At 43.8% G+C, this 20,713-nt stretch overlaps 1 protein-coding gene across 1 annotated transcript; it reads right to left on the bottom strand.

Moving 5' to 3' along the window:
- Positions 1-308: 308 nt before the first annotated feature.
- Positions 309-20,293, bottom strand: LOC140398593 (gasdermin-A-like). Its single transcript, XM_072487426.1, has 10 exons — positions 20,162-20,293; positions 17,759-17,985; positions 15,789-15,981; positions 15,008-15,158; positions 13,407-13,515; positions 8,561-8,599; positions 7,370-7,503; positions 5,968-6,166; positions 4,587-4,660; positions 309-1,547 (listed from the first exon to the last, which is right to left on the bottom strand). The coding sequence occupies exons 2-10, from the start codon at positions 17,970-17,972 to the stop codon at positions 1,272-1,274; spliced, it is 1,389 nt and encodes a 462-aa protein (XP_072343527.1). The 5' UTR covers positions 17,973-17,985; positions 20,162-20,293; the 3' UTR covers positions 309-1,271.
- Between the last annotated feature and the right edge of the window lie 420 nt (positions 20,294-20,713).

The following is a 20,713-nucleotide window of genomic DNA, read 5'->3' as shown; positions in this document are numbered from 1 at the left end:
ACAAGGATCAAAGTAATAGGTTGGAAAAAATAATTTTTCCGAGGTTGAAAATTGAACGAGGAACGGTAAATGGAAATAGAAAATTAACAGAGAGTTAAACCAGCCGTGGGAAATATTTACAAAGATGATCAGTGTGTTTCAAGAGAAATATATATGACTTTAGAAAGAAATTCCTTTGGTGAATACGGGGATGAGAAAAAATTGAATCCAATAAGAAAAAATCAATCGCGAAACAATTAGACAATAAAGTGTGTCAAAACAGTATAACAATGAAATTAAGAAACAAGTGAGTACAGCAATCGGGAAAGCAAAGTGAAAGTACAAAATTTATTCATCTACAGATACAAATATAATAAGCAAAAACTCTAAAGACACATAAGTAAAACATTTTGAACCAGGATGCATAGGGCCACTAAGTGATGCGCAGGATAAACTGTATTCATCAGAGAGGCAAAGTACATGGTCGGGACGTTAGGAGAGGCCCTTTTAAAGTTTGTGATGTGCTGTTTAAATCACTGCATGGCCTCACCCTTCACTATCTCTGTAGCTTCCTTCAAACATGCAAATCTTCCAGAACTCTATATTCCTCCTCTGGTCACTTGTTCATCCCCTGCTTCCTCCAACCCATAGGTGGCAGATACATATCCAGCTGCTAGGCCTTCGTTTCTGGAATTCCCTCCCTAATCAGCAATGCGTTGTGAAATAAAGGCAAGGTGTTGTTGCTGTGTACAACCTTCCATGAAGCAATTAAGCAAATACCAGTGTTCTAGCCATAATTTGTCTCCACCAAAATTTACTAAAGACAGATTATCTGGTCATTAATTGACATGTCAATGTTGCGGGAGCTTGCTGTGCACACAGACCACACCATTCATATTACAATTTACAAGTATTTCATTGGCTATGAAGATCTTTGGTATGTCCTGAGGTTGTGAAAGGCACTATATAAATTCAAATTCTTTCCTTTTTATTAAAATAACATTGCTGGTAAAACAATACAATACATTGCCCAGACTACAGTAGCACAGAGAGCTGATTAAAATGCGCACTTCACAATCCTACAAGCAAGTACAAAGGATAAAAGAAGCTCTCTCGTTTCCAAAGATGATATCTCAAGTAGCCAGAAAGAGAGCAAGTGGAGATGGTATCATCATTGCCACAGTGAGGACAACATCTTCAGTGGACAGAAGAGAATGCAGCTTTGTGTGAGCAAGGAGATGACTAAAAAGGAAAGGGTTACACCCGACTGACGAGAATCATTTCATCCCTGCTCACTTATCTAAAGCACTGAGAATACTCAGAGCAGCAAAGATTGAAAAGAAGACATTGCGCTCCCCATGGTGTTTTTTGTACGTGATTGAACCATTTTCTCTCATTAGATGAAGTCCAAATTCTTCCAGGATTCTCTGTGTTATTTCAAACATTTCATCTGACAATTGAAGAGCCAGTGTCTCCAGAGTCTCCTCAGTTTCCTGCACTTCCCCAATTGACTCCCTTTTCATTCTGGGTGCACTTGACAGGAAAAAGTTTTCTTCAATCTTTTCAAACTGGAAACCAATCAGAACAAAATAATTCAGTCGGATTTTTCACTCTGTTGAGGTGAAGCAAAAATATTCTGCATTGAAACCGGGAGTAGCGTTTCAATATTTTATACTGATCAGATCAAGTGAACAGAGTAAACCACAGGACAGTTTATGAAAGACGATCAGCAGGTAACACGACATACAAATGTTTTCTGCTCAGCAACATAAAGGGTTAACTCATAGGTTTCCCCTCTCACCCAGCTGTGGCCTGTTGCTGGAGGATAACTACATATTCCAGCAGCTTTCAGTATGCCCCTCAAATACCCATTCTTCATTTAACTGGAAGGCATTTCTCAACCTGCCTTGCAAAATGTCCATGAACTCAAACACAAGGGTGGCATAGTGGTATTGCCACTGGACTAGAAATCGAGCGACCCACGGTACCGCTCGGAAGATCAGGTTTGAATCCCATCATGGCAGGGGGCGAGATTGGAATTAAATGGAATTAAAAGTCTAATGATTGTCGGTAAAAACCCATCTATTTCACGGATGTCTTTCAGAGAAAGAAATCTGCAGTCTTTAACTAGTCTGGCCTACTTCAGATCCACAGCATTGTGATTTTTTTCCCCTGGTTCTGGCGGGTTATATCAGATAAAAGTGCCTAAATTTAGTTTCCTCGGAGGAGAGCCAACTTCCGTGTGTCCGCTTCGCACATCCCCATCACCGGACGTCCTCGATCTAATACCCTCATGAATGCCACAATTGGACCTGCCTCCACCACATTTCCAAGTTGTGCATTCCAGACCCAAACCACCCACTGTGTGAATAAAATTTTCTCATATCATATTTGCTTCTTTTGCAAAGCACTTTAAGTCTTTAAATCTGTGCCCTCTCGCTCTTGATCCTTTTACGAGGGAGATTTTCTTTTTCATCTGCCCTCATGATATTAAACATCTCTATGAAATCTCCTCTCAGCCTTCTTCTCTGCAAGGAAAACAGTCCCAACCTCCCCAATCAATCCTCATAACTGAAACTTCTCATCCCGGGTACCGTTCTTCTAAACCTCCTGCACTATCTCCAATGCATTCACATCCTTCCTGTAGTGTGGCACCCAGTTCTGTACACAATATTCCAGTTGAGGTCTAACTAGTGTCTTGTATAAGTTCAACATAACCCTACTTGCCCTTGTAATCTGTACCCCTGTTAATAAAGCCCTGAGTATTTATTAACTGCTCTTTCCACCTGTACTGGCACCTTCAATGATCTATGCACATATACACACACATACAGGTAAATCGTCTGCTGCACCTTTTTAGAATTTTACCCTTTGTTTTATATTGTCTCTCCATGTTTTTCCTACCAAAATGCATCACCTTACACTTCTCTGCACTGAACTTCATCAGCCACTTACTTGCACGACATGTTGATGTCCTTTTGAAGCTCTACATTGTCCAATTCACAGTTTACAGTACTTCAAAGTTTTGTATCATCTGCAAACTTTTTAATTGTCCCCTGTGCACCAAGATCCAGAACATGAATATATATCAGATAGAGCAAGGGACCCAATACTGACCCCTGGGGAGCATCATTAGAAACCTTCCCTCAGCCCGCAAAATATCTATGGACAATTACTCTCTGCTTTCTATTATTCAGCCAATTGTGTATCCAAGTTGCTACTGTCCCTTTTATTCCTTGAGCTATAATCTTTCTCACAAGTCTGACGTGTGGTATTGTATTGAATGCCTTCTGAAAGTCCCAAGTACATCACATCAACCCTCATCGGCCTTTTCTTTTACGTCTTCAAAAAAACTCCAGCAACTTAGTTAAACACAATTACCCCTTTAGAAAACCCATCCTGGCATGAGGTTGAAATCTCCGGAGATTGCAGGGGGAAGAAAACCTGAGTGAGTTAAAGAGTGCAACAGTTTTGAGATCCTGAGACAGAAAGTGACAGAGTAGGAGCTGCTGCAATGATCCTTGATTTTAAATCTGCAAATCTGTGAGCAAGTTGCTTGTGATACAGTTTGTTTTGAGCCGGGGTCATAATAACGTTGATTAATTGAAGAGACCCTAAAATAAGTATTTGGGAATGTGTGCCGTTATGCTCTGATATCTTCAGAAAAATGTTTCAGTATCTAGAGTAAATCAGCTACCAACGTGAAATCAGCATTTGGAATGAAAATTTGTCAATAATAATAATAATAGCTTATTGTCACAAGTAGGCTTCAATGAAGTTACTGTGAAAAGCCCCGAGTCGCCACATTCCGCCGCCTGTTCGGGGAGGCCGGTAGGGGAATTGAACCCGCGCTGCTGGCCTTGTTCTGCATTAAAAGCCAGCTGTTTAGCCCACTGTGCTAAACCAACCTCTGTACAATAACATCCCGGGAAAATCATAATGATCTTTCACTCAGGCTACCTTGTACAGCATTTACAATGGCCATCAAGGCAACTTCTTTGATCCAGATTCTGAGGGGGCTTGACAGGATAATGCTGAATTGATGTTTTCCCCTTGTTGAGATATCAATTCCTCGGGGCACAGCACAAAAATAAGGGGTCTCCAATTTAAAATGGCGACGAGGATGAATTTCTTCTCTCAGAGGGTCGTTCGTTTTTGGATTTCTCTTCCACAGCAAGCAATGGAGGTTGGATCACTGAATATATTCTTGACTGAGTTAGAGAGATTTCATTTACAAGGAAGTCAAGAGTTATGGGAGAGGGATGACTGGCAGGAAAGTGGAGTAAAGGCCACAATCCGATCAGCCATGACCAACATTACTGAATAAATAATTACCCCCCCTCCCCAACTATTTAATTCCTGGTTAATAAATCTGTTTAAAAATCAGAATTTGTTATGAGGATTTTAAACATCTCTACCATAACATGAGTAACAAAAATGTCCACCTTTCTGTATTTGAAGTATTTTTCAAAATGTAATTAAATAAATCCTCTGGGTCCCTGATGTGTTTCTGACCCTGGTCATCATCCAGGAATCAAATTAGTCCATGCCCTCTCTACCCTTTCCTCACTCTCTCATCTGAATTAATAGGAATGTGTATTTCTTACCAACTTTATTTGTATGGATATAATCTTCATCTCAACACTGTTAGCCAAGAGGATTAGAACGTCAGGATTCAGTTCTGGAAGGGAAGCAGAATAATTCAGACACTCTACAATGAAGGCTCCACTGAGTTGCAACTTGGAACTTGGATGCTGAAATGACAACTAATATTTAAATAGCATCATTAATGCAATAATATGGCTCAAAGCCCTTCACACCATTGATAAGTGAATGGGAAATGGGTGCAAATCAGGATATCGGTAGCAGAGCTTTGGATGAACTCCAATTTAAATAGTGTTAAATTATTTTAATCCTATTTGTTTTCATTCAGCTGTGGTAGAGTCTGGTCTAAACGTTAGTGTGGTACTGGTAACTGTAGTTCATGTTCTAGTGAACGGAAACCATTGCTTGGCTTCTGCCTGGCTGGAACCTTAAATGCATTGTTCCCGTAACAACTCTGTATAGGTCTGGATAGGAAACACGTGAGCCCCGCTCCCTAAAATGCAGAATGGAAATGGTTAGGGAGCAGGTAGGGGCAGCATTGCTGCTCTCTAGTTTTTTTAAAATATGGTCAGATAGTTTTAAGATGGATTAATCAACCTGGAACACATTGCAAGCCGAATTTGACACTGCCCTGGGCTACTGTTGTTAGTTATACTTCTCCACAGAGTCTTGTTTTAGTTCACTTCCGAGTCAGGTCAAACCCTGCACTATCAGTGCAAAATAGCAATCCCTTCACACCAAAGCTAACCTTGCAGTGTAAGCTGACACTGGGAGCCCAGAAGGACACAACTCTAACAATTTGGTCATGGTACCACTCAGTTGGGCAAAGGGAATTTTTAGGCAATGCTGCAGGAAGCACAAAACAGTTCAGTCGGTAACAATGTGTTGGTAAATGAAAATGGACACTCCCATGTTCAAACCTCCCATTCTCCTGTCTGTCCCGTGTGCCTCTGCTTCACCTGGATTGCCAACACGGTTGATGATTGAGACTGAATTCAAAAATTTCCCGCTCAGTTTTCAGCAGATCATTATTCGACGTCTCTTTGGAATTTCTCTTCATCAAAATGATAATGCAGAAATCTATTGAGTTACAGCACAGCTCACATTACAGACCAATAATACTAGCAATCAACCAACTGAATTTATTGGTGCTGCTGTCAGCTGCTTGGGAGTGAGGAAAACAACAACCTGCATTTATAGAACACCTAGTGGAAAAGGTGACCAATAGCTGAATCAAAGAGGCAGTCTTAAGCAAAGTCTTAAGTAAGGCGGGAGAGGTGGAGCCGGAGAGGTTTAGGGAGGGACTGACAGAGTTGAGAACCGAGGCAGCTGAAGGCAGAATTGGTTAATTAGAATGCGAGTAATTGTTACTTAATGTCATACCATTGAGTGACTCGATGAAAATGTTGACAGTCGTTATGATTCCATTCTGTTGGGGAGTCAATGTGAGGGGCTGTCCCGGTGGATCAGCCTTCCGAATTCCCAGCAGATCCAGCAGCTTCTCCACACACGCTCTGTTCTCTTCTTCCAATCGCTCCAGCACTTGGAGATCGGGTTGGAGACTTCCACAGATCTGGTCAAGCTGAAAACATGTAGGTTGTGGGGATGGATACGGGGGTGGCGGCGTAAAAAATAGATTAATTTTGTCACTATTGAGACAAGGGTTACTTTGTTGGGAATGAGAACACTTCAGATGTTCAGTGCCGGTATCTTGCACTTTGCAGGAAGAGATTATACAGCCCGAGGTAGAATAAAGCTTCCCAATTTTGCCTTATTGATGTGCTTTAGCCCCGGTGAGTAATTATCTTCTTTTCAGAATTTTGGTGTTTGTATCAAACTGGTTTGTCAGAGGCAACTCACAAAAAAAATCACAGCATAAATTTGTTCAGAATTTGTCATTAATATGACTCGAAGAGTCTGCAGAACATTGGGTGTGGGAGATGAGAAATGTAAACCACATTGGGACAACACGACCATTCTTCTGGAATTGGAGCTGACGCACAACATTGGGAAGAGGGTGGAGGAAGCATTACTCGATTTATATCAAATTTACACCGCAGAGCACTGCAGCTCACTCCACACTGACACTGAGAGAAACTGAAAGATTCCCCAATACCTGCGAACTCAGGAGCAAAAGTAAATGGGTCAGTCAGTGGATGGAGAATTGTCATGAATGCGGAATATTTCCTTCTCAGCCCCACTAACCATTATGTGTGTGAGAAAATACCATATTTGGGGATAGTTTGGTCAGACTTTACCTTTAAAAAGCATTAAGAACCAATGATATAGATTTGATTTACGGTGATAGGCTGAATGGGGCAGCACAGTGGTTATCACTGCTGCCTCACAACTCCAGGGACCCGGGTTCGATTCTGACCTCGGTTGACTGGTTGTGTGGAGTTTGCACTTTCTCCACCGTGTCTGAGTGGGGTCCTTTCAGGTTCTCCGGTTTGCTCCCACAGTCCACATTGTGCAGGTTAGGTGAATTGGCCATGCAAATATTGCCCAAAGGTTAGGTAGGGTAACAGGGATAGGAGTGGGGGAATAGGTAGGGTGCTCGATCGGAGCAAGGACTCGATGGGCCAAATGGCCTCTTTCCACACTGCAGGCATTCTATGATTCCAATGGATGATCGTTAGCAGTCCGATCACATCTGATCCCATTTTTGTCCCAATGAATTTCCCAAAGCCAATATCCATCCTAAACAACAGGAGTAATAACTACAATAACATAGTTGGACAGTATTATCCTTGATTTCATTATTGAGAAAAATTAAGATACAAACCATTGTTTCAAGAACAGGAAGATAATCACAGTTGCCAAGAATCTCAAGAAAAGTGTTGAGGAACAGCAGACTCGTCTCCTTAGACATTGTATTGATTTCAGTGAGTGGAATCTCGGGTCTCTCATGAACGAACGCTGTTAATAAGGAAAGTGATTATGTTCTGAAATTTCAAAAGACATTTCTTTAATACAATGACAAGTGATAATTTAATCAGAGAGATCCTGCTCTATTTCTGCAAGGGGATAATTAGTTATCTTAGTTATAAAGGATAATTGGGCGGCACGGTGATGCAGTGCTTAGCACTGTTGCCTCACGGTGCTGAGGATGTGGATTCGATCCCAGCCCCAGGTCACTGTCCGTGTGGAGTTTGCACATTCTCCCCGTGTCTGCGTAGGTCTCAACCCCATAACCGAAAGAGATGTACAGGGTAGGTGGATTGGCCACGCTAAATTGCCCCTTAATTGGGGGAAAAAAAGTTGCAAAGGATAGTGCACTGAGGTTTTTATAACCAATAACCTAATTTTAAGAAAAAGAGTAAAGGCTTGGCGTAATAACCAGAACCCTGTTCCATCAATTGATATGTAATTGAGGTGGGAGAGGGGTGTTCATTCCACCCATTTTACCTGGTGTTGATTCATTACAAATAGCATGGCACATTTATAAGATTGGCGACATAAACGTGATGAAACGGACTGCAAATGCTTACATCCATTGCGATTTCACCACACAATTCTGAGAACTATTGGGAGGGGTGCCCCTTGGACGTATGGATAAGGCAAGGATTCCCTTGGGGGTTCTCTCAATCTCAGGTTCATGCTTTGGCAAATATCGACGTAAATCCCGTAGAAACAGAACATTTGTTTGTGGAAATCCACTCCAATTTGCTTTGGGCATACTATATTTATTATATTGTGCAGATATTTATGCATATTAAAATATTTATATCATGTGACTAATTATGCAACAATACTGCTAATATTTTGGGATGATTTTGCCATTTTGAGAAAATATAAATGTGGGGCTGGATTCTCTCCGGGCTCCAAGTTCATTGCAGAAACTACATTACATTCACTGCCCACCATTGATTCTGCCCTAATTGAAACACTTTCTCAAGGGTCATGGTATTGTTTGGATTACAGGCAAGTTTGGAATAACAAAGATGCTGCATTAAGAAATGTGAAAGAGACTTACCCAGCATATTGGACTGTAATACTTCTTGCCAATCAACATCTGAAGGAACCGAGAAGAAAGTGGTTTCAGATTTTAACTCGTTCTCTGGGCAGCTAGTCATTGTTAGCAGGATTGACAGAACCCCACAGGCATTATTAACCCACTCCTCATTTTACCCACTCCTTTTGTCCCCTTCTTTAGTGCTCATTGCCATCTTATATTGGATAGTCAGTAAGGAAAATAAAAGTTACAATTATAGAACATACAACAGAGAACATTACAGCGCAGTACAGGCCCTTCAGCCCTCGATGTTGCGCCGCCCTGTGAAACTACTCTGAAGCCCATCTACACTATTCCCTTATCGTCCATATGTCCATCCAATGACCATTTGAATGCCCTTAGTGTTGGCGAGTCCACTACTGTTGCAGGCAGGGCATTCCACGCCCTTACTACTCTCTGAGTAAAGAACCTACCTCTGACGTCTGTCTTATATCTATCTCCCCTCAATTTAAAGCTATGTCCCCTCGTGCTAGACATCACCATCCGAGGAAAAAGGCTCTCACTGTCCACCCTATCCAATCCTCTGATCATCTTATTTGCCTCAATTAAGTCACCTCTTAACCTTCTTCTCTCTAATGAAAACTGCCTCAAGTCCCTCAGCGTTTCCTCATAAGATCTTTCCTCCATACCAGACAACATCCTGGTAAAGCTCCTCTACACCCTTTCCAATGCTTCCACATCCTTCCTATAATGCGGCGACCAGAATTGCACGCAATACTCCAAATGCGGCCGCACCAGAGTTTTGTACAGCTGCAACATGACTCATGGCTCCGAAACTCAATCTCTCTACCAATAAAAGCTAACATACCGTACGCCTTCTTAACAACCCTCTCAACCTGGGTGGCAACTTTCAGGGATCTATGTATATGGACACCGAGATCTCTCTGCTCATCCACACTGCCAAGAATCTTACCACTAGCCCAGTGCTCTGTCTTCCTGTTATTCCTTCTAAAATGAATTACCTCACACTTTTCTGCATTAAACTCCATTTGCCACCTCTCAGCCCAGCGCTGCAGCTTATCTATGTCCCTCTGTAACTTGTAACATCCTTCCACACTGTCCACATCTCCATCGACTTTAGTGTCATCTGCAAATTTACTCACCCATCCTTCTATGCTCTCCTCCAGGTCATTTATAAAAATGACAAACAGCAGTGGCCCCAAAACAGATCCTTGTGGTACACCACTAGTAACTGGACTCCAGTCTGAACATTTCCCATCAACCACCACCCTTTGTCTTCTTCCAGCTAGCCAATTTCTGATCCAAACTGCTAAATCACCCTGAATCCCATGCCTCCGTATTTTCTGTAGTAGCCTACCGTGGGGAACCTTATCAAACGCTTTACTGAAATCCATGTACACCACATCAACTGCTTTACCCTCATCCACCTGTTTGGTCACCTTCTCAAAGAACTCAATAAGGTTTGTGAGGCACGACCTACCCTTCACAAAACCGTGTTGACTATCTCTAATCAAATTATTCCTTTCCAGATGATTATACATCCTATCTCTTATAAACCTTTCCAAGATTTTGCCCACAACAGAAGTAAGGCTCACTGGTCTATAGTTCCCTGGGTTGTCTCTACTCCCCTTCTTGAACAAGGGGACAACATTTGCTATCCTCCAGTCTTCTGGCACTATTCCTGTAGACAAAGATGACTTAAAGATCAAAGCCAAAGGCTCAGCAATCTCCTCCCTAGGATAAATCCTATCCGGCCCAGGGGACTTATCTATTTTCACACTTTCCAGAATTGCTAACACCTCCTCCTTATTAACCTCAAGCCCTTCTAGTCTAGTAGCCTGAATCTCAGTATTCTCCTCGACAACATTGTCTTTTTCCTGTGTGCATACTGACAAAAAATATTCATTTAGCACCTCTCCTATCTCCTCGGACTCCAAGCACAACTTCCCACTACTGTCCTTGACTGGCCCTACTCTTACCCTAGTCATTCATTTATTCCTGACATATCTATAGAAAGCTTTAGGGTTATCCTTGATCCTACCTGCCAAAGATGTCTCATGTCCCCTCCTGGCTCTTCTTAGCTCTGTCTTTAGGTCCTTCCTAGCTAACTTGTAACTCGAGCACCCTAACTGAACCTTCATGTCTCATCTTTACATAAGCCTCCTTCTTCCTCTTGACAAGTGTTTCGACTGCTTTAGTAAACCACGGTTACCTTTCTCAACCACTTACTCCCTGCCTGACAGGTACATACTTATCAAGGACACGCAGTAGCTGTTCCTTGAACAAGCTCCACATTTCCATTGTGCCCATCACCTGCAGTTTTCCTCTCCATCCGATCCATCCTAAGTCTTGCCTCACCGCATCATAATTGCCTTTCCCCCAGATATAACTCTTGCCCTGCGGTATATACCTATCCCTTTCCATCACTAGAGTAAAAGTAAGCGAATTGTGGTCACTATCACCAAAGTGCTCACCTACCTCCAAATTTAACACCTGTCCTGGTTCATTACCCAGTACCAAATCCAATATGGCCTCGCCTCTCGTTGGCCTATCTACATACTGTGTCAGGAAACTCTCCTGCACACATTGGACAAAAACGGACCCATCTAAAGTACTCGAACTATAGCGTTTCCAGTCAATATTTGGAAAGTTAAAGTCCCCCATAACAACTACCCTGTTGCTTTTGGTCCTATCAAGAATCATCTTTGCAATCCTTTCCTCTACATCTCTGGAACTTTTCGGAGGCCTATAGAAAACCCCTAACAGGGTGACCTCTCCTTTCCTGTTTCTAACCTCAGCCCATACTACCTCAGTGGACGAGTCCTCATCAAAAATTCTTTCTGCCACCGTAATACTGTCCTAGACTAACAATACCACCCCTCCCCCTCTTTTACCACCTTCCCTGAGCTTACTGAAATATCTAAACCCCGGCAGCTGCAACAACCATTCCTGTCCCTGCTCTATCCATGTCTCCGAAATGGCCACAATATCGAAGTCCCAGGTACCAACCCATGCCGCAAGTTCACCCACCTTATTCCGGATGCTCCTGGCATTGAAGAAGACACACTTTAAACCACCTTCCTGCCTGCCGGTACACTCCTGCAACTTTGAAACCTTACTCGTGACCTCACTACTCTCAACCTCCTGTATACTGGAGCTACAATTCAGGTTCCCAAGCCCCTGCTGAACTAGTTTAAACCCTCCCGAAGAGCATTAGCAAATTTCCCCCCCAGGATATTGGTACCCCTCTGGTCCAGGTGTAGACCATCCCGTTTGTACAGGTCCCACCGACCCCAGAATGAGCCCCAATTATCCAGAAATCTGAAACCCTCCCTCCTGTACCATCCCTGTAGCCACGTGTTCAACTCCTCTCTCTCCCTATTCCTCGTCTCGCTATCATGTGGCACGGTTCACAACCCAGAGATAATAACTCTGTTTGTCCTCGATCTAAGTTTCCACCCTAGCTCCCTGAATTCCTGCCTTGCATCCCTATCCCCTTTCCTACCTATGTCGTTGGTACCTATGTGGACCACGACTTGGGGCTGCTACCTCTCCCCCTTAAGGGTCCCGAAAACAACAAAGTGTGGATATTTAATACGTTTTTTCTCAAGAAATGGGCATTATTATTGGTTGGGCTGATATTTGTTGTTCAACCCAAGATGCCCTTAAGTTTGTGATGGGATTGCTTCTTGAACCACTATAGCCCTTGTGGCGGAGGTGCTCCCACAATGGAGGATAAGCTGTTCTAGGACTTTGGGAACAATGAATAGACAGCAGGTAAATGTCCAAATCAGGATGGTGTGTGACTCTGTGGTGATGATATTCCCAGGCAGCTGCTGCCCTTGTCCTTGGTGGAGGACACAGCTTTGAGAGATGCTGCTGATTAAACCTTGGTGAGTTGCTGCAGTGCATCCTGCAGACGGTAAACTCTGCAGCTGAGATCCAGAACTGCTAGAAGGAGCGGGTGTTTAAGGTGAAGTTTTGTCTTGGATAGTGTAGAGGTTATTGGGTAGTGTTGGAGATATAGCAAATGGATGTTACTCCATATCACCCCTGACATCGGGGTGGCGCGGTAGCACAGTGGTTAGCACTGTTGCTTCACAGCGCCAGTGTCCCAGGTTAGATTCCCAGCTTGGGTCACTGTCTGTGCGGAGTCTGCACGTTCTCCCTGTGACTGCGTGGGTTTCCTCCGGGTGCTCCGGTTTCCTCCCACAAGTCCCGAAAGATGTGCTGTTAGGTAATTTGGACATTCTGAATTCTCCCTCCGTGTACCCGAACAGGTGCCGGAATGTGGTGACTGGGGGCTTTTCACAGTAACTTCATTGCAGTATTAATGTAAGCCTACTTGTGACAATAAAGATTATTATTATTACATGTGTCTTGTCAATGGTAAGGAGGCTTTGAGGAGTCAGGAGGTTCTCCACTTTACCCTTCAATCATGTCATTTATTTTGTCCTCTTCTCTAGTGCTCCTTGCCTTGTCATCTTAATTTCGATAGTCAGAAAGTAAAATCAAAGCAACTGTTATCCTTAATTACATGGAGGTAATACCACAGAATATCCAGCCTCTGACCCATTCAATTTGTTCAAATTAGTCTGAAATTCATCTCACAGTTGTCTTCGCGGAGATGTTGACAAAATTATTTTAATTGAGTAACAACAACAAATAAAAGTGTGGGGGGGAGCAATTTAAGAAAAAAAGCATGTTAAGCTATTATAATCTGGAATATCTCTGCCACGTTTGACCTATTTCTAGAATGTTGAATATGTGGGGGTAGGATGAATGACGAAATAATGTGTGTAATTAACTATTTGCTGTTCAATTCCCGATTTCTCCTTTTACATACCCAAGGTGTTGTCCCGGGTTATCTCGAGTTTTGAGACCTTGAATGCAATAGTAGTTCCACCAGGAAAGGATAATTCCTGCTGCACCTTTGCTGCAACTCCTGCTTTAGCCTAGCACAAAGAAAATTAGAATATTTAAAATTGAAAATCCTTCAAAATGGAGTTCTCAGAAAAGTCAAGTTTTTTGGACAGGGTCGAGAGAAGATTTATTATAATGTTACCAGGATGAGGGACTTCAGTTATGTAGGAAGACTAGAGAAATTGGAATATTTGTGATTAACCATTAAGTATTTATATTTAAATATTAAGTCAACAGTAGATATAGTGTGGAATATCATACCACACCCCGAACATTTAATCATGAATCATTCAAACTATACGACTGCCTGTTACAGAATTAATCAAAAGGAAAAGGTGGAAAAAGTCAGGAGAAATTGTAAATCTCAATGTTACACTTTCACAATCAATAATTACCCCAATGAACTGTTTAAGGTATATTCATGCAATGGATGTGGGCTTTGCTGGCCAGACCTGCATTAATTTCTCATCCCCAATTGCCCTTGGGAAGGTGGCGGTGTACGGCCTTCTTGAACCGCTGCAGTCCATGTGGTGAAGGTACACCCACAGTGTTGTTAGGGAGGGAGTTCCAGGATTTTCACCCTGAACAGTGAAACAACAGTGATATATTTCCAAGTCCGAATGGTGAGTGACTTGGAGGGGAACTCCCAGGCAGTGTTTCCATGTGTCTGATCTCCTTGTCCTTCTAGATGGTAGTGAGCGTGAGTTTGGAAGGAGCTGCTTTAAGAGCCTTGGTGAGTTTCTTCTGTGCATGGTACACACTGCTGCCACTGAGAGTGAGTGGCGGAGTGGGCGAGAGTTTGTGGATGGGGTGGCAATCAAGCAAGCTGCTGTCAAGCTTGAGTGCTGATGGAGCTGCACTCATCCAGGCCAGTGTGAAATAACAGAAGAGAGATAAATTACCTCAACAGTTAATGGTTTAATCGATTGCAAATCAACTATCTTTCAGCCATTCCCGAGAAGAACCAATAACTGATGGTCAGAAATCAACAAGTTAACGGAAACTCTTCAGCCTCCACCTTGCTAACTCCAATCACAGCGAGCTAAGTACAGTCGATGATTAGATTTTATTTGTCATTTATAACCAAACTTCTCTCTAGCCTGGATTTTCATAACAGCTCAGTTTCTGCTGAAATTCATATAAAATGGGATCAATCAAACGTGCTGCATTGATAGCGTTACGGTTCTGTTCATGGCTAGCCTCCCCGTTTGCTGTTCTTTAAACAGCTCATTTCAGTCACTTTTGCCACATCTGAAAATCTCAGTGGATGAGCTGTGAAACATTGACAGCATCTGTGGGGAGAGAGAACTTAGAACATAGAAAATACAGCACAGAACAGGCCCTTCGGCCCACGATGTTGTGCCGAACCACTGTCCTAGAAGGGACCAACGCTGTGAATCTGGATGACTTCGACAAAGTGTTTTGACCAAGAGTCATCCAGACTCGAAATGTTAGCTCCCTTCTCTCTCCACAGATGCTGTCAGACCAGCTGAGATTGCCCAGTATTTTCTGTTTATGTCTCACCTTTACTATGTTGATTGGCACTTCCGATCCAGAACGCGCTTCAAAAATGCTGTTTAGATTGCACTGTCGATCTGTCTCCACCACTTCGGATATGATAAAAAGAATATCGCCATACAATTGTTTCACAAAGCTGTGCCCTCTGTCTATCTTCCTGAAAAGATTTTTTTAAAACACAAATTAGACTATCAGTTTTGGGAAGGACAAGTTAATTAAGGGGGATGTGATGGGGAGCGGCCATTTTAACTCAGAAAACCTATGGATCGTGTCATTGATATTTACAGCATCATTCTCTGTCTAATCCCAAACCCAGTGTATTTTAAACCTAGCGCAAATACAATTGTTAGTAAAAGGATTGTGCACAAGCATGAAATTGTCACAACTTGAGTAAATTGTTTGAAATAGAATTTCAGAAAGGAAAACACAACTTTGGCCTAAATGAACAAATTAATTCACATTAGCATCACTGACAATATTGTTCAAAATAACAAGTTGATTACACAGAGTAAAACAAATCAGTAAACACAGACAGCCAGAATAGAGCATCAATCAACCTTAATTATGAAGCCAATTTCTCTGTGATTTGGTTATGACAGTTGTTTGAAGATTGATGATAAATTTGCTACAGAATCCAGAAAACAACCTGTGAAGAGCTATCATTAGATATTTCTCTCTGATACCCAGCAGAGTTTAGAGAAACATAAAGGGATATTCCCCATTACAGTGAAAAACAATCTTTAGCTGCAGGTGTCGGTAACCTTTCTTTGGATGGAAACATAAATACCTGTCTCGGGTAACCTCAAGCAGCATCTTGTCAGAAATTCCTCGCTTTATCATTTTGAAAGCAGACATGCTGCTTGTCGTGCCCACTGATGCGTGCAGTCCAGCATCAACATCACAGATACTTACACCGACTTCTCCAGAAGCTAAGATCCGAGAACTTGCAGAGTAGTCACTAAAACTTGAGCTTTCCAATACTAGAAAAACAAAATAATCCACCATAATCTTTCCTTCTCTCTCGTCCCTCCAATATTATATATGTGCAGGTGTTGGGTATTAAAATAATTATGTGGGACTGTCTCCATTTAATGCTTACTACTGCTGAATTACTGCGGAGTTCCAGACACTGTCCCGTGACCTTGTAAACCTGCTCCTAGGCCTGGCCAAACTTGGCATGAACAGGTCTAGGCAGCGGGCGACTGAGGAGGTCATTCGACCCGACTAACCCTCCACCACGGCTGCATTCATGGCCAGATGTCTGTGGAGAGGGAGCATGCGGTGTCCACGGGCACCATCAAGACCTTCCGTGCCCAGTGGGCACTGCAGGGTTTGGGGTGCTTTATCAACCCTTTTAATCACATTTCAGTTTGTTGTTTTAGGTTCATTTATGATTTATTTCTGTTTAAGACAGTATCCCTCTAATGGGCTACCCCTTTTAATTTGTCCCTCAATTTATTTAATTTAGCTTATATGGTTCAATCAAAATAGTTGGAATCAAGACCTTCAGGAGGGCAGGAATAGAGGGAGAAAGTTTGAAGGAAACAGATTCTATGAAGGAATTTAGACTGCAGTGTAAAACTTGGATTTTATTATAGATGAACTTACTTTTGTCTCCATTTATTCAAGAGGAACTAAACTGGGTCTGGGGGGAGCAGGTGTCAGAGCAATATGATGCATTTTACATCATTGCCCTAAATCAAAATGACTCCCGATTTGCTTGATAATTGATCGATTTGCTGGGATTTGTAACCATTCATGAACAGGGGATAAATATTTACAGTCTTGACGCAGCTTTGGAAGCTGAGCTACGATGACTGGAAAGGGAGAAAATCTCTTTATATTTTGATCCAATCAGATTACAACACAGAAACAGGTCAGAGAAAAATACTGAGTGTTTAAATCTGATGTAGCGCTATTCACATTGAATGCCAGAATTGTTACAGCACTGAAGGAGTCCATTCAGCCAATTGAGCCCGTGTTGTCCCTCTGCAAGAAAGATCCAGCTGCTTATTTTCCCCAGAGCCCTGCAATTATTTTTCTATTTCAAACTTTATCCAATTCCACTTTGAAAGCCTCGACTGAACCTGCCGCCACCGCACTCTCAGACAGTGTCTTCCAGGTCCTAACCACTCGCTGTGTAAAATAGTTTCTCTTTATGTCACCTTTGGCTCCTTTCCCAATCACTTCAAATCTATGTCCTCTAGTCCCCCACCCTTCTGCCAATGGGAGCCGATTCTATCTATTTGGTTCAGACCCCCTCGTGATATTGAACCGTCTATCAAATCTCTTCTCATCCTTCTCCGCTCTAAAGAGAATAGCCCCAGTTTCAATCCACCGAACTGGACTCCCTTATCCCTGGAACCATTCTATTAAATATTTTCTGCATCCTCTCTAATACCTTCACATTGTTCTCAAAGTGCAATGCCCAGAATTGCAACAACTGTCTAATTGAGGTGGGACCAGTGTTTTGTGTGGGTTCATCATTATTTCCTTGCTTTTGTCTGTCATGTCAAAAAGGAAGAATCACAACTGACACATGTACTTATACTGACGGTTCGACTGAATTATATCAATTCTTCAGGAAAAGAAAAAAAATTATTATATCAATATCGCAGACTCAGTGCAACAGCTATTCCGTGCCATGTTCCAATGTGAATATGGGATAGACACCAATGTACCACAGCACAGCTCTACAGGGGACCACCCAGTATCTCTGACTGAGACTGTAACCTTTACGTAATCAGTAAATGTTACCGAAATCTAAATCTTTGCCATCTTCCAATATGTCAGCCACTGTGACAGGTGTCGGGATATATCGGTCTTTCATGAAAAAGAAAGCTCTCTTTTTTTTCTTGATGATGTTTAGGGGTTTGTAGCAATCGGAATAATATGGACTTGCCACAGGAATCAGTGTACAGCCATAAGGATCAATCTCTTTCACAATTTTCCGAGTTGCTTTGTGGAACATGGTTGTAAAAAATCTACAAATATAAAACATAACTTTATTTAGCATTGTACATTGACATTGAAACACTGAACTGGGTTCAGGTCACGTGCAATTACATTCTTATGAATCAACATTCCTACACAAACTGCTCAATCTCATCCTTCCTGTTCTGATTTTACAAGATGGCATTGTCATAGACTAGGGGAGGGAGTTTATCCCAGGTCACCTCCTACCAACCAGAGACTGAGACCAGGACAGGCGCTCAGTTTGGGTCCCGCCAGGATCACTCAGCTCCTGACCTCTTGACAATCTTGGTTGGAACATGGACAAAAGAGCTGAACTCTCAAAGGCAACTATGGATGGGCAATAAATGCTGGCCTATCCAGCGAAGCCCACATCCCCTAAGGGATTAAAACAAACTTGCCTCTCATTTTAGTTTCAGCTCATCTGCAAGGGGGAGTTCACAGAATTTACAGTGCAGAAGGAGGCCATTCAGCCCATCGAGTCTGCACCGGCCCTTGGAAAGAGCACCCTACCCAAGCCCAAACCTCCACCCTATCCCCATAACCCAGTAACCCCACCCAACACTAAGGGCAATTTTTGGACACTAAGGGTAATTTAGCATGGCCAATCCACCTAACCTGCAAATCTTTGGCGTGTGGGAGGAAACAGGAGCACCCGGAGGAAACCCATGGGGAGAACATGCAGACTCCGCACAGACAGTGACCCAAGCCGGGAATCGAACCTGGGACCCTGGAGCTGTGAAGCAATTGTCCGAACCACTGTGCTACTGTGCTGCCTTTGAAATCTAAAAATCTAAAAAAAAATCGAATATCAATTCCAATATAAACAAGTGCGAGGAAAAAGCTGAGGGTGTTGGGCGTGGACGAGGAAAGCTGACCAACGTAAGAGAGTTTTCAATGTAAATTGGGAGATTCAAACCCTGGAAGTGAGTTAATTGGTACGGAGACTGGCCGGGTGAGAATTTTGTGATTGAATTCTCGTTAGTTTGGATCTGGGAGTCAGAGGGCCCCAGGGGGCCAGCACAGCGCTGGAGTGGTTCACGCCGCTCCAGCCTCCCTTCCCGGTGCCAAATGGGCACCGCGCCAAACCGCGCATGCGCTGGGGACTTCTTCAGCGCGCCGGCCCTGATGCAACATGGCTTGGCGGTTCAGGGGCTGGCCGTGCAACAAAGTAAGCCCGGGGTGTGGGGGGGGGTGGTAGGAGAGGCCGGCCCGCCGATCGGTGGGCCCCGATTCGGACCAAAACCCATCGGATGTCCCCCCTGGTGAAGGAACGCTTTCCCCCGCCCCACAGGCCGCCCCCCCCGACCCTTCACGCAGAGTTCCCGCCGGCAGCGACCAGGTCTGGAACTCTGCGGGACTCTGCTTTTTCCACTTAGCCCATCTGGGCCGGAGAATCGGCGGCCCGCGACCGCCGCCGCGTCAAACGGGCCTGCGCAAATGGCGCCAATTCTCCGCAACCTCGGAGAATCGCGCGCTGGCTTCGGGGCGGCGTTGCGCGGATGCGGTGATTGTGCGGCCCAGCGTGGGGCTCGGAGAATCGCTCCCAGAGTTTCGGGGACATCCAGGGCGGGATTCTGTGATCCTGAGGCTAAGTGTTGACGTCGTTGGAATCGCCGACGCGTTTCTCGACGGCGTCAACACGGCCTCAGGATCAGCAATTCTGGCCCCTACAGGGACGAGTGGGAGGGGCTATGGGCCAGGGAGTGGGGCTTTGCACCAGGGGCGGGGTTCTGGAGTCCAGATCTCCTGGCTGAAATTTGATCTCTCGGGAGTTCGGAAAGTTCAGGCGGAATCTTGTGGATTTTCCCCCGAGGTCCGGCGGGACAATGGGACAGGAACCCGGAGCTGGCATCAATACCACAGAACTGAGCCTCCCGCACGGACACAACCCCCCCCCCCCCCCCTGCCCTTGTCTGGGGAGACTCCCCCCAGAGACCCGGGCTGGGGGTCGCCACGGGGAAGGTTCCGGGAAAAGCTGCAGCCCAGAAACAGCGAGATTCATGTTGCGGCGGGAGGGGGGGGGGGGGAGAGTTTGTGGGGTGAGGGAGGGTCTGCTTGTTGGGTCTGGAGGAAACACTCCTGCTCCTCCTGGACTGCAAGCAGTGCTGGAGAGACTCTGAAATAAACAAATGCTGAATAAACTATACAATCCACCTGGATAAATACCCCTGGAGAGACTCTTACCTTCTGCTCCAACACTTCTGGGCTCCTTCTACCGTCCAGGAACACTCGCTTTTAAAGGTTTCAGCCACCACCCCATCGCCAAGTTCATCAGCAGCCCCTCCTCCCACCCTCTGGCAAAACTGACATTCTTTGAAATTTAACATCTGGGTTCTGTCTTTCCTCACATTACAACAGTGACATCATTTCAAAAGTAAATGAGCTTTAAAGCCATTTGAGATATCCTGATGTTGTGAAAGGGTTTTTTTTAAATCCAAGTGAATCATTTCAACTCAAACAAGTCGGGTGATGGGAATTCAAGAATCAACTTCTTTTTAACATTGTGGTTTTCTTTCAATTTCCTCTTTTACTGCGACAATACCGACTGCAGAATGTCGATCACATTTGAAAGCTTCAATGCACTTCTGCATTCAAGATACTTGTGTCTTTGATCCCTGTCCAGCATTATGAGAATAGGGCTGCACGGTAGCACAGTGGTTAGCACTGTTGCTTCACAGCTCCAGGGTCCCAGGTTCGATTCCCAGATTGGGTCACTGTCTGTGTGGAGTCTGCACG

Source organism: Scyliorhinus torazame, chromosome 21 (genome assembly GCF_047496885.1).
Source record: "Scyliorhinus torazame isolate Kashiwa2021f chromosome 21, sScyTor2.1, whole genome shotgun sequence".
In the NCBI taxonomy this organism is placed as follows: Eukaryota; Metazoa; Chordata; class Chondrichthyes; order Carcharhiniformes; family Scyliorhinidae; genus Scyliorhinus; species Scyliorhinus torazame.
This window is presented reverse-complemented; position numbering and strand designations above follow the sequence as displayed.

Coding starts and splice junctions, on each gene's coding strand:
- LOC140398593 (XM_072487426.1), bottom strand. CDS start 17,972: ATGTTCCACAAAGCAACTCGGAAAATTGTGAAAGAGATTGATCCTTAT. Junction 13,516..15,007: donor TGCCAATCAACATAGTAAAG/GTGAGACATAAA, acceptor TCTTTGTGCTAG/GCTAAAGCAGGAGTTGCAGC. Junction 7,504..8,560: donor ATTACAGTCCAATATGCTGG/GTAAGTCTCTTT, acceptor CCTTATTAACAG/CGTTCGTTCATGAGAGACCC.